Consider the following 18,652-nt stretch of genomic DNA (forward strand, 5'->3'; position numbering starts at 1 on the left):
AGACTGGATTCCAATGATTTTGTTTAGCATTTTCATTTCATGTTATTTTGTTGAAATAATGTGGAAACAAGTGAAAATTGATGATGAAAAGAAAAATGAAAGTTTTGAATTGTCTTATGAAGTATTAATTTATAGGCTAACAGAAGCGTTTTTTAATTGAACTGATTAGAAAAGTTTAAAGCTTTTTAATTGTAAGTATTTCCAGTCAAATTGTGTACTGCAGTCATACTATCATAAAATATATTTCTAGGTATTAGTTAAAATTGCTTAGAAATAGTTGTGTTCTTTGCTGGTATAGGAAAAATCCATAATGGACTATGGGTAAGATTTTCCCATTCTTAATTAAACTTATAACAGGAAAAACTACCGAAGATCTGTTTCAGCCTCTATCCTATATAAAACAGTCAAAACAGGGATGTGGGAGAATGAAGAATCAAAGCTCAGGTAAGTAATTTATAGGTCATGAGACTTCGCTTTGGGTACCATAGCTTCAGGATGCAAGGCAATGAATGCAACTTAATTCAAACACGTTTAATTCAGTACAATTGGCTCATGATCTGTGATGTCTGTCTTCAGTTCGATCACTATTCATTGGTTTTGTTGTAGATTAATACAACATTTAATGATCCATGTTGAACGTGAACATTCTTCTTTATGTAAATAGTGATTTATTACCATAATTTTATATGTAAATGTACTTCTTTTACAGAAATAAACTTTAAAAATATTTAACAACTTTGAAAATAATTACTTGTTATCAATCTACCAGGTTATTTTTGAAGGTAAATGTTAACAGTTGGCTGATGTGAAAAGGTTTATAATAAGCACGATTTTGATTAAGTGAATAATTCTGTTTCCTCATTCCCACCCCCCTCTGTCTCTGTCTTTTGGCTAGGGCCCAATAGGTCAAAGCTACAAGACATGCTGGCTAACTTGAGAGACGTTGATGAGCTTCCTTCATTGCAGCCATCTGTGGGCTCGCCGTCGAGACCCAGCAGCTCCAGGCTTCCTGACCATGAGATCAGTCGGGCAGATGAAGGTGAGAGCTCAGGCCGCAGAGCCCGGAGCTCTGAATCCCATCGCCGGAAAAGACTCGCTGCTGTCAGCATTGAGCAAAACAGTGTTCTCCAAATGCAGGCTTTCTTACACTCAGTGGGCGTTGACTCCAACTTCAATCTTTACGACTTGAAGAAGAGAACATAAAAACCAATTCTGATTCCTGGTTTAGAATATTTCTTAGCTCCCTTGACACAAAATGGCAGTAGGCCCTACCCGTATATCCCAACACTGAAAAAACTGATCCTAAAATTGACAGTAACTTGAAAACTCAACTTCTTCAAGTACTTCATTTGCCATCGATAAAACATGGAAGTAAAGGCACCTAATGCCACATTTTCTGCTTTTCATGTCTTCTAGTTGCACTTCAGTCCTTGTCCTCGTGTGTGTGTGTGTGTGTGTGTGCACGCGTGCACCCACACATGCAGTCGCCCTACTCATCCCATTAGAATACTTCTACTTTGTTTTATACTTAGCACAAAAGTACATGGTTTTCAGATATGTGGCTTTAATAGTATATTATATTTTAGCCTTGAGATAAAGCCATTTCTCTTTTGAACATATTGGTTGTTTCCAATTTTTTAAAAATACAATCTTATGACATGTAACTTTTCCAGAACTGGAAGTAAAAGTCAGAGGTAGCAAACTTGCCTGTTGGGTACACATTGCGTCCACAGCACCGTGGCGGGTGTGTGTGTTTGGGGGGGGGAGTGTGTATTTAATTACCTGTGAAGACCAAGGCTGTTCTTCAGTCTTCAGTCTGTGTCAGGAAGAGCTTCCATAGCCTCTGTCACATTGGAGACACAGTAGTTTTGTGAAGCTGATCACGGGCGGTAATGTTCAGTCAGCACCCAGACAGCAAGACATCCCTTGACAGACGTGGTGGCGCGTCGCCCTTGGCCGGCCTTCAAGGCCGCTGTCTGCTCACCGCTGTGAAGGCCTCGCTGCGGCCTTCCTGTTGTCAGCTTCCCTTCGCCCTTTCTAAGCATTTGTGAAAACCAGCCCCCATGATGGTCAGTATCAGGAGCCATAGCATTGGGGAGGGGCCTTATCACGTCACATATGAACAAAGTTACCCGGAAACATTAGAAATGAAGTTTGGCGGGAAACTAGCCTCGTCTCATGAATCATTTGTTTGAAATTTTACCTTGAAATCACTGTTCTCATTTAAGCAGTTCCTGCTCGGTATTGGTAAACATTTAGAATTTTTTGAACTATGATGACTATACCACCCCATTTTTATTATTGGTACTATATTGTATGACGGCTTTATAATGTCTTGTCATATTTTGTTATTTTGACAAGTAGATTTTTTTCCCCTAACTATTTTTTTTCCCCCAACTATTTTTTTCCCAATAGCATCTTTTTTTTTTTTTTTTTTTTTGGTTTTTCAAGGTAGGGTCTCACTCTGGCTCAGGCTGACCTGAAATTCACTCTGTAGTCTCAGGGTGGGCTCGAACTCTCAGCGATCCTCCTACCTCTGCCTCCCGAGTGCTGGGATTAAAGGCGTGCGCCACCACGCCCGGCTTCCCCCAACTATTTTTAAAAGCATATGACCTAGCCAGATGTGATAGCCGCATACACCTTTAATCCCAGCATTTGGGAGGCACAGTTAGGAGGATTGCCATGAGTTCAAAGCCAGCTTGGACTGTGGGGTAAGTTCCAGGTCAACTGGGACTAGAGTGCAGACTGTACCTTGATTAGGTGTAACACAGAAAATCATCTTGTAAATCTACTTTCTACATATTTAGCTAATACAGCTGACTTAAAAGTTAACTTTTTAGCAAATAATTTGAACTCTTTAGTTCACCTGACTCATAAATATTTCTAATCAGTCACAACCTCTAGAAAGATCATCTCTGACAGGTTATCAGAATAATTTTTATTTATGACCTGACATTTTATTGACTAAATAAAATCTTAGTTTTGCATTTTTAGATATCTTTTGTTTTGTTTTGAGATAGGGTCTCACTCTACTTCAGGGCTGACCTGGAATTCAGTATGTAGTCTCAGGGTGTCCTTGAACTCTTGGCAATCCTCCTACCTCTGCCTCCTGAGTGCTGAGATTAAAGGTGTGTGCCAGCAAGCCCAGCTTTTAGCTGGTTTTTCTGTTATGGTTATTAACAGGATTGGATTTCTGTGTTTAGTTAGTAAAGTAAGAATGGTCAAGTTTATCACAAAATGAAACTCCATCTTAATGTACAGTTGTCAGCTATTGAAAGTATTCTATTGGACTTAAAAAAATCTCTTTGAAGCAAACATTTTAAAATTAAGTAAACATGCCTACAAAAGGAATCAATAAGGGGACAGCTCAGTGAACTATCACAGAACACTGTCCACTGAGTCAGCTATGCCACCACACACCAACAAACAGAACAAACAGTAGCAAGACCTCAAAGTCCGCATGCGCTACTTAAAAAAATTATAATTTTATTTTTATTTATTTGAGAGAGAGAGAAAGAGGGGGAGAGTGAGAGAGGGCATACCGGTCCTCCAGCTCCTGCAAATGAACCCGAGGTACATGCACCACATTGTGCATCTGGCTTACATGGGTCCTGGGGAATTGAATCTGGATCCTTAGGTTTTGCAGGCAAGCACCTTAACTGCTAAGTCTTTCTCTCCACCCCCTACTGTTTTTAAAAAATATTTTTATTTTTTAAATTTATTTATTTGAGAGAGAGGCAGAGAAAGGGAGAGAGAAAATGGGTGCTTTATGGCTTCCAGTCACTGCAGATGAACTCCAGATGCATGCACCCTCTTGTGCATCTGGCTTACATGGGTCCTGGGGAATTGAGCCAGGCTCTTTTGGCTTTGCAGGCAAATGCCTTAACCGATTAGCCAAATCTCCAGCCCCTCTGCTTTGTTTTTTAATGTATGTGCTCCTGGGTATTGAACTCAAGTCTTCAGGCATGTGTACCACACAGTGCTGTTACCCACTGAGCCATCTACCTAGACCCTGCACGTAATACTTAAAAAATTTTTTTTATTAACAACTAACATGGTTGTAAACAATATCCCATGGTAATTCCCTCTCTCCTCCTACTTTGCTCTTTGAAACTACATTCTCCATTATATCCCTTCCCCCTCTCAATCAGTCTCTTTCATTTTGATGTCATGATCTTTTCCTCCTATTATGATGGTATTGTATAGGTAGTATCAGGCACTGTGAGGTCATGGATATCCAGGCCATGATGCCTTCTGAGTTATCCCAAGGTCACTGCCATCTGAAAAGAGAAGGTTCTCTACCAAAAGTGAGAGTAGCATTAATATATAGGTATGAACATTAACAGAAGTGCTTACTGGGCAGTTTGATGAGCATAGTGTATGCATTTAGCCAGACACCAGCAGACATTACACCCCTAGGGCTCATGACCTCCTGTTTTGTTGGTTTTGTTTTGTTTTGTTTTTTTTCCGAGGTAGGGTCTCACTGTGGCTCAGGATGACCTAGAATTCACTAAATTCACTATGGAGTCTCAGGGTGGCCTCGAACTCACGGTGATCCTCCTACCTCTGCCTCCTCAGTGCTGGGATTAAAGGTGTGTGCCACCATGCCTGGTGACTTTCCCCGTTTTAAGTTTTCAGCATCAGGCATGTATTCCCTCCATGGAGTGGGCCTCCAGTCCAATTGGAGGGCAGTTGGTTTTCACCATGACAGCCGTGCCATTGTTGCGCCTGTTGGCTCATTTGGCCTGTCTGGCAAAATTTAAGACTTGCAATGTCCACTGTTGAGTATCTTCACTGGTGATTTCTCTTTCCCATTGAACTACATGTAGAATGGCTTCTTCCAGCTTTCTGTCAGCTGGTCTACATGGAGGAGGTGATCAGCTCAATTCCAGCAGGATTTCTCAGTGGCCTTGCAGCCCAAATATGTGGAGTCTTCACAAATGGGGTCTTACCATCTATTCCTGCTGGGAAACCAAGGGCCTCAGCAATGTAATGTTTTGGGGGCATCAGGGACCTCCCTGGCCAACAACTCACTGAAAGGTGTCCCATCCCTGGCACTGAAAATTTTCTAGCAACAATCTATGGCTCCTGAGTGTTATATTGTCCAAAAAAGCAGGTTTCCATATGATTTACTTATATCCCCTTTGATGTTGATTAGCTCTCCCTCCATCTTTCCTTTACTCAATCTCTTCCCCTGACCTCACTTAGGCCTTTTCACCCCCATTAGGCCTTTTCACCCCCATTAATCTATTCTTCTACATACACACACACACACACACATACATACATACATACATACATACATACAGAATACCCTCCTATTAAGTACACCCCTCCATTTCTCTTCCCTTTGTATCTCTTTTCTAGCTTACTGGCCTTTGCTACTGAGTTTTCTTCCTACTCAAAAATCCAGTCATCTGTAGCTAGACTCCACATATGAGGGAAAACATGCAATGTTTGGCTTTCTGGGCCTGGGTTACCTTACTTAGTATAATCCTTTCCAAATCCATCCATTTTCCTGCAAATTTCATAACTTCATTTTTCTTTACCACTGAGTAGAACTCCATTGTATAAATGTGCTGTATCTTCATTATCCACTCATCAGCTGAGGGGCATCTAGGCCGGTTCCATTTCCCAGCTATTGTGAATTGAGTGGCAATAAACATGGTTGAGCAAGTATCTCTGAAGTAATGAGATGAGTCCTTAGGATCTATGCCTAGGAGTGCTATAGCTGGGTCATATGGTAGATCTATTTGTAGCTGTATTAGGAACCTCCACACTGATTTCCACATGGCTGGACCAGATTGCATTCCCACCAACAGTGTAGAAGGCTTCCTTCTTTTCCATATCTTCACCAGCATTTATGGTCATTTGTTTTCATGATGGTAGCCAATCTGACAGGAGTGAAATGGAATCTCAACATAGTTTTCATCTGTATTTCCCTCATGACTAGGGATGTAGAACATTTTTTTAGATGCTTATATACTATCTGGATTTCTTCTTTTAAGAACTTTCTATTTAGTTCAATAGCCCAATTTTTAATTGGCTTGTTTGATTTCTTATTATTTAATTTTTTGATTTCTTTGCATATCTTAGATGTTAATCCTCTATCAGATGTATAGCTGGCAAAGATTTTTTCCCATTCTGTTGGTTGCCTCTTTCCTTTTTTCACTGTGTCCTTTGCAGAGCAAAATCTTTGTAATTTCATGAGGTCCCAGTGATTAATCTATGGTTTTATTGTCTGAGCAATTGGGGTTGTATTCAGAAAGTCTTTGCCAAGACCAATATGTTGAAGGGTTTCCCCTCCTTTTTCCTCTAGCAGTTTCAGAGTTTCGGGTCTGATGTTAAGTTCTTTAATCCATTTGGACTTAATTCTTGTGCATGGAGAGAGAGAAAAATCTTATACTCATCCTTGAGTTTGCGAGGAGCTCTGGTCTGAATGGAAAATCCCCTCAACTGGCTTTTCCTGCATCTCAAGCCGAGCCTGGCGGCTGTGGCTCTGCAGTAGGTCCGCAGCTGCTGGAGCCGCTTCTGCCCGCCTGTGTGGGCTCTGGATGCTCTGGATCTCTCTGCTTCTCTGCTGCCGTTGGTAATTTCTTATACACCTCACTTTTTAGTAGAAGAGTGTATTTTGCTGTTTTTACTTTTTTCCCCTTGCTTTTTCTCCCCTAGGCTACTTTGGCGTGGTTCTTATGCCACCATCTTAACCGGAAGTCCTGCATGTAGTACTTTTTAATCACTGCCTGTCAGAGATAATTCTGACTTCAAATATCATATAATTTATCCCAAATAGGCATATTGTACAGTTTTCATTTGTAAATGTCTGCAGCTTTCCAGATTATGAAATTAACCAGTCTTATTTTGAATAAGACCAGCTATATTCAGAATTGGTTAAGTATGTTTAATGATTGATAGAAATTATTTCGGTATGAAATATCAAATAGGAAAGTTTATTTTAGTCATACTGTTTTCTGCATATTGATAAGGAAAGGACCTTACATTATATATGTTTCGTGATTTACTTTTCTAATTATATCATGCCATTTCCTAAGAATAAAGTATGAAAAAGACAACCCTAAGCTTTTCTGCTTATGAAATTTCATTGTTTTTAATATTATTAAAAATAATTAGTGTCTGGAAAGATGGTTCAGTGAAAAGTACTTGCTTGCAAAAGGTCTGACCCAAGTACAATTCCCAAGTTGCCCACGTAAACTGAATGCAAAAACTGGCACAAGCATCTAGCATTCATTTGTACCAGCAAATTTGTACCTAGTGTGCACCCCCCTCCCCCACATGCATGTATGTGTTTAAGTAAATAAAAAAATAGTCAGATGTAAGCCTTTGTCCCTATAATGCCAATGTCGGCATTTGGGCGTTTGAAGCAGGAGGGCTGCCACACATTTGAGACGAGTCAGTGCTGCATGCTGAGTTCTAGGCCAGCCTGGACTACAAAGGGAGACCCGTCTCAAAAAGTAAAACTAACCAGCCAAACAAGTATGGGCATATTCTTTTGGAAGAAATTCTGTAAGCACATGAGACATGTTAATGTGTTAAGAGGTACTCAGCATTGTATTTGTCTCCCCTTCAGTGGAAGCACTGACATTTCCTCCATCTTCTGGGAAGTCATTCATCATGGGAGCAGATGAAGCCCTTGAAAATGAACTGGGGCTTGGAGAACTAGCAGGCCTTACAGTGGCCAATGAAGCAGATTCATTAGCCTATGATGTAAGTAGCAATTTTATTTATTTTTTATCTACCCAGTGTTTGATAATTAATCATTGGTTCTAGAGGGAAAAAATGGTAGTGGTAAAGCTTTACAAGTATAAATCTTGGTTTAGTTTTAATTTCAGACTTCAAAAAGATTAAGCTAACATTTTATAAATAGTCTAAAGTTTGAAATTATAGGCTTTAGGCTAGGTATGGGTGGTGCATGCCATTAGCCCTTGGGAGGCTGAGTTTGAAGGATAGCTGTGAGCTTGAGGCCAGCCTGGGACTATAGAGTGAATTCCAGGTTAGCCTGGGGTACAGTGAGACCCTACCTTGAAAAACAAACAAAGAAAAAGAAGAAGAATCATGCTGGAGAGAGAGCTTAGCAGTTAAGGCACTTGCCTGTGAAGCCTAAGAACACGTTTGAATCTCCAGGCCCAGTGTAGCTAGATGCAAAAGTGACACAAACTGCACTGTCACACATGTGCACAAGGGGGCGCTCATGTCAGAAATGCGTTCACAGCACCTGAAAGATCTTGGTGGCCCTTTCTCTCTCTCTCAAAAATAAAATAAAAATAAATACTGTGTCCTCTGGGAAGTCTTTTAAAAAATGGAGAGATGGCTTAGCAGTTAAGGCACTTGCCTGTGAACCCTAAGAACTCATGTTCAAATCTCTAGGTTCCACGTAACCAGATGCACAGTGGCACAAGCATGCAATGTTGCACGTGCACCACAAGGGGGCGCACACATCTGGAGTTTGTTTGCAGCAGGCTGAAGAACCTGGCATGCCCATTTTCTCTCTCAATAATAATTTTTAAATTTATTTATTTTTTGGTTTTTCAAGGTGGGGTCTTACTGTAGCCCAGGCTGACCTGGAATTCACTATGTAGTCTCAGGGTAGCCTCAAACTCATGGCGATCCTCCTATGTCTGCCTCCCAAGTGCTGGGATTAAAGGAATGTGTCACCACGCCTGGCAATAATAATTTATTTTTTTTTTAATGGAGAACCAACCAAATAGTTAAGAAAATTAGGCTATCCACAGCAGGACACATGCATAAGAAGGAGAGCCAAGTAGGCATCACCTTTCCCCAAGGATTTCAGAAGAGATGGGTAGGAGGCCAAGCAGTACTTTCTGACAGTTTTGCAGAGACATGGGGATAGAAATTACTGTCTGGGAAAGGTTGATCTTCACGCTGGCCCAGGCTGACCTGGAATTCACTATGTAGTCTCAGTGTGGCCTTGAACTCATGGAAATCCTCCTACCTGTGCTTCCTGAGTGTTGGGATTAAAGGTGTGCATCACCATGCCTGGCTGGGAAAGGTTTATTTTGTGAGAGCAAGTGCCCGAAACTGCTTACTGTGTGGTATTTGGGAAGGAAAAGGAGAGATGAGGCCCTGGAGTCCCAGTACCTCCTTCAAGGACAAACCTCTCAGTGGTCTTTCTTCACTTGGGCCCATCTCCAGGAGGTTCCACTGCCTTCTAGTGGAGCCACAGGAGGTCACCAACTCGTCAGTAGTTGGGCCTTTGGAGGCCATTTGAACCAGCACTAGTGAATACCTCTTAATTCATCATTTGATGTATGTTTTATATTGAATTATGTTAGTTGTTCCCTTACTATGCCTTTCAAAATTCTTTAAAGAAAATTACTGGTGCCATATTGCTAGTTCTTCCTATGGGCTTGGTTATAAACTTTGAAAATAATATCAATTTATAAGTTACACAGTGTGGTGGTATAACAAATCAGCAAAAGTTAATGTTTAAATGTAAGGGTTTTCCTTTTCTGCTGACCTAAATGTGTGGGTATGTGTTTTTTTCATAGATTGCAAACAATAAAGATGCACTGAGGAAGACGTGGAACCCTAAGTTCACGCTGAGAAGTCACTTTGATGGCATTCGGGCGCTTGCTTTCCACCCTGTCGAGCCTGTTCTGATAACAGCATCAGAGGATCATACATTGAAAATGTGGAATTTGCAAAAAACAGCCCCAGCCAAAAAGTGAGAATATGCTACTTTAACTATTTTTTGTGTGTTTAAGTTTCTCATCAGAAAAAGATGTGTTTAATTATTTGTTTAAATTCCCCAAATCTGTGGTTCTTTCTTATTTACTGTGTCACATGTTTTGCCCTTCATATACAGCCCAGTATTAGGTTGGAAAACTTACATTTAGGAAAAATAGTTTTTGTTTTATTGTTCCCCAGTTTTTATAAATGCTGATTAAGTCTGCATACATATGATGTTTTAAATGGCTCTCTTATTTGGGAAATCCCTTGTCTCTATCTTTATGTGAACAAAGAGAATAAATAGAAATGTTAAAATTATCACTTTCACCCACCCTGATTGTTATTCACTGAATCTGGATATGCAAGGTGAAAAGTGTTTGGGGACCTCTTTGATCTCCTCTTTTGCCCTGAGCCTTTCAGTACTTTCATACCACCAAGTTTTCTGTACTTGCGAATATGCCTAAACCCAGAAATAATGTTATCTTTACTTAGCTGTTGCTGGTTCTTGTCCTGGCCCCTTGATGTCTAGTATCAGAAGACATAATTCTGTATAAACTATTCCATCATTCCCCAGGCTGGACTCCGTCCACATGATGGGGTCTTTAATGAAGCCTCTACTCCTATGGATCCTGTTTTCAGAACTGGCATGTGCCAGCAAAGGCCCTTCTGCAGGAGTAGGCCAGGAGTGCATCTGAGGGAGCTGAGGGGAACAGCTCGCTCCAGTGTCATCCTAGCTTGTCTGTGGCAAGAAGGAAGGCAGAGACAGGGACAGAGACAGAACAAGCGCCTGGAAGCTGTAGGCAGCCCACCTGGCAGAGGGACTGGTGGACTCAGCAAGACGCCCTGCCTCAAATAAGGTGGCAGGTTCCAGGCAACATGGAAAAGTTGTTCGCTGAGCTTCGTACACACAGTGACTTGAGTCTGCTCATAAACACATACGCACTACAGTGCGGGCGAACATCAGGTGGAGGGAGCCTGTTGCTCAGTATAAAGAGTGAGTCACAACATGGAATAGATGAAACACTTGCTTTATCAGTCTGCAACATAAAGCTCCTCCAGGTCTTGTGGAAACCAAACCACAATATGGACCAGGTGTTTTCAGCTGAGAAAGATTATTTCCTGCCCATTCATTGTGCCTTTTGCCTTTCTCATTCTGGTTCTGTAAATGTAAACGCCTGATCTAGAAAACAAGTTTCTTACTGGTGACAAGTTAGAACATACTAACACAGGCAGCACAGGAGCTTATTTACCTTTGAACTTCAAGTTTAGAAATGACTTGAGGAGTCTGTCCATCCACCCACCCACCCACCCACCCACCTATGTATTTGGGCTGGAGAGATGGCTTAGCAGTTAAGGTATTTGCCTATGAAGCCTAGGGATCTATGTTTGACTCTCCAGGTCCCACGTAAACCAGATGCACAAGGTGATGCATGTGCAAGATCGAACATGCGCACAAGGTGGCGCACATGCCTGGAGTTTAATTACAGTAGCTGGAGGCCCTGGCACACCATTTCTCTCTCTCTTGCTATTTCACTTTAAAAAAAAAAAAAGCCGGGCTGGAGAGATGGCTTAGCGGTTAAGCGCTTGCCTGTGAAGCCTAAGGACCCCGGTTCGAGGCTCGGTTCCCCAGGTCCCACGTTAGCCAGATGCACAAGGGGGCGCACGTGTCTGGAGTTCGTTTGCAGGGCCTGGAAGCCCTGGCGCGCCCATTCTCTCCCTCTTCCTCTGTCTTTCTCTCTGTCTGTCGCTCTCAAATAAATAAATAAAAAATGACCAAGAAAATATTAAAAAAAAAAAAAAGCCAATCTGTTGGGCTTGCCTCAAAAAAATGTAAATAAGTATAAATATATATGTGTGTGTGTAAAAATAATTGTACACACTTTAAATCCAGTTTCTATGAGAGTCCTTGCCTATTGGGTAATATAACGTACTTATAGTTATGTTCCTAGTAATGAATAAATTGTGGAATCTTGACTTTTTTAAATTACGTGAATATTTGGTGCTATCCCTGTTTTTCTTTTTTCTTTTTTTTTAGTTAGCAATATGTTTTTTTAAATTTTTATTAGCATTTATCCCTGTTTTTCTTTATTTCAAATATTGTGGACTCTGAAGTGCTAAGAAACTAAGTAACTTACCTAAAGTGAGCCAGTTAATAACAGAATATATTCTGAAAGTTATATCTTAAAGCCCATGTTTTTTTTCCTCCTGCTTGAAGCTCTTTTTCCCACTAGTCAGTAGACTATGCTACTACAAAAAGGATTATAACAAGATATTATCACCGAACAAGGAGGTGGTTCTGTGAAAGTGTGGTTGAAGTAAGACTTCTTACAGATCCTGAGATTGAGAATGGCTTATTACTGTATAGACTCATTTCTGAATTGAGTCTCACTGTTTACTGTTAAGATATAGAATGGCTCACACCATCTTCTCTCCCTGATTTAGGAGTACTTCTCTTGATGTAGAGCCCGTCTACACTTTCAGGGCACATAAGTAAGTATGTGCTTTTTCTTTGTTTTAAACCAAAATCATTGTGCAACAACAGCCTAATTGGGACATCTTTTCTTTTACTTACATATTTTGTTATGTAATTTTTTTTTAATTTAGTAGTGATGGGTTTTTTGCAAGTGCAAAAGAAACTGACAGATATTACAATACTAAAAATAAATTCATCAGTCCCCAATAGGGATCTTTACTGAAAGATTTTGTTTGCATAACCGTTAGAAGGTGTGCATGTATATGTCAGAGTTGAGACAATTAGGCCAGAGTATCAGAAGTTGAGGTGTGATTCTTCTTAAGTCTGGGTGAGAATATTCAGAAGCGGGGAGCCCAGCTCGACAGGAAGGGCTGGCCCAGCGTGCACGAGGCGGGCTCTGCTCCCCAGCAACTCATGCACACACTGCACACGTATTTTCTTTTCTAAGAAGCTTTTGGTTTTGTTGTTGCTTATTGTCGAATCAGGGTCTAGCTCATGGCTGACCTGGCACTTACTCTGTTAGCCCTAGGCTAGCCTCGAGCTCATGGCAATCCTATCTCAGTGCTAAAGCTGAGGAATGTGCCACCATGCTTGGCAACCTGAGAATTTTTTTAAATGACAATCTCATAGTTTTCTGTTTCTAGTTAAGCGAAAGAAATATATCTATTTATCTGATTTGTCACAGAGATTGGCATACTTTTTATGTAAAGATTTTTCAGACCTAGCAGACCATATATGCTCTGATGAATATCCTTGTTTATTTAAATTTGTTTTTGCTTATGCAAAATATTACAGCTTTTTGCTATAGGGAGGGTGGTTTATTATTACTTTTGGATGCTTTGAAAAAATAACTTTTTAAAGTAGAAAACATTCTTGGCTTAAGGACCGCATAGAGAATACTAATTGAATTTGACCTTAAGACCAGCCTTTGAGCAGCAGAAGAAAATTGATCAATATTTTGATCTAATTTTCTTCATTGTAACAAGCTGAAAATAGAAAGCCATCATGTTTGTTTGTTTTTTAGAGGTAGAGTCTCACTCTAGTCAAGGCTGACCTATAACTTAATCAGTAGTTCCAGGCTGCCCTCAAACTCACAGTGGTCCTCATCCTCCCCAGTTTTGGGATTAAAGATATGCACCACTTCTCCCGGGCAATACAGGTTGTATTGTAGGACTAATGTTTGAAAATGGTAGTTTGTTTACATGTGTTTAAATTGATTTATCTAATGTCCCAGAGGCCCAGTGCTTTGTGTGGTAATGAGTAGCAATGGTGAGCAGTGTTACAGCGGCGGTACTGATGGACTGATCCAGGGCTGGAATACCACCAACCCCAACATTGATCCTTACGATTCTTACGGTATGTGATACCCAAAGTGCCAAGAAATGTTGTATTTTTATACTTATTGGTCATATATGTAAGAATAAAATTAGGTATTTTTGAAATAGAAAAACATGTCTTTAAGGATTCTATGAATCAATTTGACATGTAATGCTAAAAGTAAAAACATACTATTTGTAAAAAAAAATCAAACAAAATCAAAATTCCCATCCCCCTCAAATATTATTGATTAGATATATTGGCTTGATTCATATTGTTTTATTCATGTTAGGTGTCTTTCTGGTTCTGGAAATATTACTCCTCTGTAATCATGTTTTATTACTGTTTTTGACAAGCAGCTTTGAAGAAAATGAAGGGTGGCATTATATTCTTGATTAATTATTGAAGAAATCTAGATATTAATAGTTTTAAAGTCAGTGCCACCAAGGTACTTAAAAGGCTTCAAAAGTTAAGAAGTGCTCCTTAAACCAGGTGTAGAGGTACATGCCTATAATCCCAGGACCTGGCAAGATGGAGACAGACTTGCTGTGAATGCATGGCCAGCCTGGAATACAGAGTAAGACTCTACTTGTAAATTAATTAATTTTTGACAGTGCCCTTTAGCTTTGGGGACAATATTCTATCATAAATTGATAGTATGTCTCTAGTTATGGCTATAAATTCTCTTACAGAAGCTGTCTAGAAACTTGCTATTCAGTTTTATTATAAATCATAGGAGGGCTTGACATGTCATTTTCTATAAGAGCCCATTGTAATTTCATTCACTTTGGATTTCCTACTAAATGTAATTAAACATAAATTCAGTAAACAAAAATCTCTCCCAGTATTTATTTAATAAGCATCAAAAATACCCATAACTGATGGCTAAACCCAGTATGCATGACCCACATTCCCCAACGAGGAGGGACCCTGTGGAGGGGGGAGGACAGGGAGGAGGCTGACGATGGTGCCAACATGGTTGTGTACACACTGTGTACATAACTAATAAAATTAAAAAACAGATTTTCTTTGGCTCCATGGCCTAGCTGACTAAAGTACCTGTCTAGTAGTAAAAATAAATCCTGTTTTAGGGAAGGAATGTATGTGCTTTTAAATTCTCCTTTAAAATTTTAAATTATTCTGTATTTGTGAATTTCAAGGCCGTTCTTATTACTGCAGCATTTCAAAAGAATAGAAACTAGGAGAAGCATTGTATGCTGTGATCAGATGGTTTGTGTTTTGCAATTTTTTTTTTTTTTTTTTTTTGCTGATTCTGCCTTTTTCTGTTTTGCACAGATCCTTCTGTTGTGAGAGGCCCTCTGCTGGGCCACACCGATGCCGTGTGGGGTCTGGCCTACAGTGCAGCGCACCAGCGCTTGCTGTCCTGCTCGGCAGATGGCACTCTTCGTTTATGGAGTACAACCGAGGCCGCTCCCGCACTCAGTGTATTTAACGACAGCCAAGGTACATCCCTTAAAAGTTACCTTCCTGAAGATTTTACTAAGTACCTTATTCTGGAAATAAACAAGCAAGCAAATAAACACATGATTTTTCAAACTCTTACTGCCTAAGTCTAAATTTTTTTTTGAAGCAACAGAAGTACATTTGTTTGGATTCCAATTTATTCATAACTCTATACAAGCATAGCATTACATAAGGAAACATTTTAAGTTTGAAAACTTGAGGTATAATCTGTTTACAGTGAGAAGTGCAATGCCAAGGGTATAATTCAATCACTGGTGCAGGAGTGTGTAAAACTCGACACCGAGAATATTCTTCTGTCACGCAGAGGTGCTGTGTGTCCTTACTTCCTGCCTCACATTCCCAGCCGGCTGCACCAGCTGTCACAGTTGCATTTACTGTAGATTAATTTTGTTTGTTCTGAAGAGTAATGAAGTGACATCATATGTACTCTTCTGTAACTGGCTTTTTATTCACTATAATGTTTCTGCAATTCAGTGTAAGTTTATTTCTTGTTGTTATTTAAGAGTATTTCATTAAGCCATTATTTGTTTATTCAAATACTTTTTTTCTTTGAGGTAGGGTCTCACACTAGTCCAGACTGACCTGGAATTCGCTATGTAGTCACAAGCTGACCTCAAACTCTCAGTGCTTCTCCTACCTCTGCCTCCCAAGTGCTGGTATTAAAGGAGTGTGCCACCACGCCTGGCCATTTACCTTTTAATAGACTCTTGGATTGTTCAAATTAGGACAGTTATGAACAGATTTCCTGGGAATATTAATATACTTTAATTTTTGTAGGTAGAAGCCTAGAAGTAAAATTGTTGGGCTTTAGAGTGGGTTTCTTATTTTATGTGAAATAACAAACTTTTTTTTTTCCAAAGTGGTTGTGACAGTTAATACTCCTGACTGCACTGTATGCACGTTTCACTTGCTCTTCATCCTTGCCAAGCTTTAGGGGTCTCAGTCTATTTCATTTCCGCCATTCTGGGGAGTGTGTAATACTATTTTATTTTAGTTTTAGTTATAGTTCTTTGACAACTAATTATGTTGAGTCCTTTTTGTTTCCTTACTGATTATCCATGGATACTTTGTTATATATACAGTTTTGAGTTTTATATTGCTTCAGTTAGATGTTGAACCAAATGAAAAAAATGAGATTCATTCATTTTTTATTTATCATTCTAGTCTTTGTTTTCTTGAAACAGAGTCAATCTTTATAGCACACGCTAGCCATGAATTCATGGTGCAGTTCAGGCTAGCTTCAAATTCATGGTCTTTCTTCCCAGCTTTCTAAGTGCGGGTATAACAAGCCTATACCAAAACACCTGGCCTTAGTACCTTATTTTGGGGGTTTAAATAAGTTAGTTCCAGGTTTAGTCCCTAGGCAATAAGTAAAAATACCTTCTTGGTTGGAGGTTCAGGAGGGTGTTCTGGGGATTAATCCTAGAGCCTCACGCAGTCATCTGTGCTGGGTAAGTACTCTACCACTGAGCTACACTCCCAATCTCAAACTTCCCTTGAATGAGCAATGGATATACAAGCATCTTGAGCCATCATAACTTCTTCACACCAAAATTGCTTGCATGCAAGCCAAGCACACTATCATGGAGTCACACCCCAGCCCAAGATTGATTTCTGTGTGTGTGCGTAAATTAATTGATTATGCAGTTGAACATTGTAGTTATTTATTCATCTATTATTTATCTAAGAGAGAAAGGTGGAGAATGGAGAGGATAGGCACACCAGGGCCTCTTGCTGCTGCAAATGAACTCCAGATGTATGTGCTATTTTGTGCATCTGAGTTTGCATGGGTACTGGGGAATGAAACCCAGGCCATCAGGCTTTGCAAGCAAGCACCTTTAACCACTGAGCCATCTCTCCAGCCCCCAAGATGGATTTTTTTTTTTAAGGGAAGAATTCCCACTGTGTTACTCTGAGCCCCATATTGAGGCTGAAGCAGCAAAACTTAAATTCATACATGTTTTTCATTTCCTTTCTAATCCATTGCTTACATTTCATGAGTACATTAGCAGAATCATGGATAAAATATAGGTTGAACAAGTGAAGATAACAAAATAGACTTCAGGCTAAAAAGGAAAATCCTCATTGAATGGTTATGAAATAAGTCGTGTTCTAATGTGTTAGGACTTCTGAACTGAATCATTCCATTGTTTGCTTTGCAGCATTTTGAGCACTCTGCCAAGTCAATCCTTTGTCTTCATATTCTCTGATTTTTAGAATTGGGAATCCCTGCCTCTGTGGATCTAGTGAGCAGTGACCCGAGCCATATGGTAGCATCATTTAGCAAAGGATATACAAGCATCTTCAACATGGAAACGCAACAGCGAATTCTCACGTTAGAAGCCAATCTAGATTCAAGTATGTATGCTAATTTTAAATGGTCTTTGCTTGGATAAGATTTTTTAAAATATATTTTATTTACTTATTTATTTGAGAGAGAGAAAGAGGCAGAGAGAGAGAGAGAGAATATGAATGGGCACGCCAGGGCCTCCAGCTACTGCAAATGAACTTCAGATGCATGCACCACCTTGTGCATCTGGCTAACATGGGTCCTGGAGAGTCGAACTGGGATCCTTTGGCTTTGCAAGCAAAGGCCTTAACCATTAGGCAATCTCTCCAGCCCTTGGATAAGTTTTTAAACTTAGGCAAAATTTTAACTACTAGAGTCAACTATGAAGAGTGCTTGTCCTGATAAGGTGTTCCATCTTCTAAATGTCAGAACATACATGTGTGTGTGTGTATTTTTTTTTTTTTTTTTTTTTTTTTTGAGGCAGAGTCTTACTGTAGCAGAAGCTGAGCTGGAACTCACTCTGTAGTCCCAGGCTGGCCTCACAGTCATGGTGATCCCCCTCAGCCTCCTGGGTGCTGGGACTAAAAGGAGTGTACCACCACATCCGGCTCTCACAACAAACTTATTTTAATAAACATGGTGATTTACAGTTTTTTGTAAGAATTAGAGTTAAGTTCATGTATGTTTGTAACTATTATTTAAAATAGCATTTTAGTTATTTCACTGATGAGTCAGGTTTACCATTTGGTTCTACCAAATGGTTAGTTTTCAATCCTATTCAGCAAAGAAAACATTGTAAATAGAAAATAAAATCTTTTCTATTCTTCATTATTTCATCTTCATGATATATTAATGACATATCATCTTAATGATATATTGCTGTAACTCAATGCTGATTTATAATTTGTGGTTCTCAGAATTGGAAACTTCTTATTGGATATAGAAAGTCAGAAAATACTTTTTTTCAGATTGTAAAGATATTAGAGAACCTTTTGGTTTTGGCTTTTTAAAGTCATTGTTTTCTGCCCAAGTAGGCACAATTTAGGTTCCAGCTGACAGAGTTGCATACGTGCACACTGTTGTCTTAGCCTGGGAACGACTGTAAAAGTAATTAGTGGGTGTGTGCATATGTGTGATGTGTGTGTTTGCTTCTCTCTTATCTTTCCCTCTCATCTTTTTCTGTTTTGAGTTTTCATTTTCTTTTTGTCTCTTTTTTTTTTTGTTTCCTTCTGATATGCTAATTAGAACTTTGAACTACTTGGAAATATAAGAGAAAGACAGGGAAATAAAATTTGAGATTACAGAATTGAATAGAGGCTCTTTTTTTGTCAAGAAATACAGGTTTTTAACTCTGAAGTTTAAAAACACATTTAAAATCT

General features: G+C 39.5%; 1 protein-coding gene across 1 annotated transcript in view; it reads left to right on the forward strand.

The window, feature by feature from the left end:
• Positions 1-18,652, forward strand: part of Strn (striatin) — a 102,283-nt gene that overhangs the window by 72,909 nt on the left and 10,722 nt on the right. The window contains exons 9-15 of the mRNA XM_045137246.1: positions 896-1,039; positions 7,589-7,725; positions 9,528-9,703; positions 12,151-12,198; positions 13,416-13,537; positions 14,795-14,962; positions 17,201-17,341. Coding sequence (XP_044993181.1) covers positions 896-1,039; positions 7,589-7,725; positions 9,528-9,703; positions 12,151-12,198; positions 13,416-13,537; positions 14,795-14,962; positions 17,201-17,341 — 936 coding nt within the window. The remainder of the gene's footprint in view (positions 1-895; positions 1,040-7,588; positions 7,726-9,527; positions 9,704-12,150; positions 12,199-13,415; positions 13,538-14,794; positions 14,963-17,200; positions 17,342-18,652) is intronic.

Source organism: Jaculus jaculus, chromosome 18 (assembly GCF_020740685.1).
Source record: "Jaculus jaculus isolate mJacJac1 chromosome 18, mJacJac1.mat.Y.cur, whole genome shotgun sequence".
Taxonomy (NCBI): Eukaryota; Metazoa; Chordata; class Mammalia; order Rodentia; family Dipodidae; genus Jaculus; species Jaculus jaculus.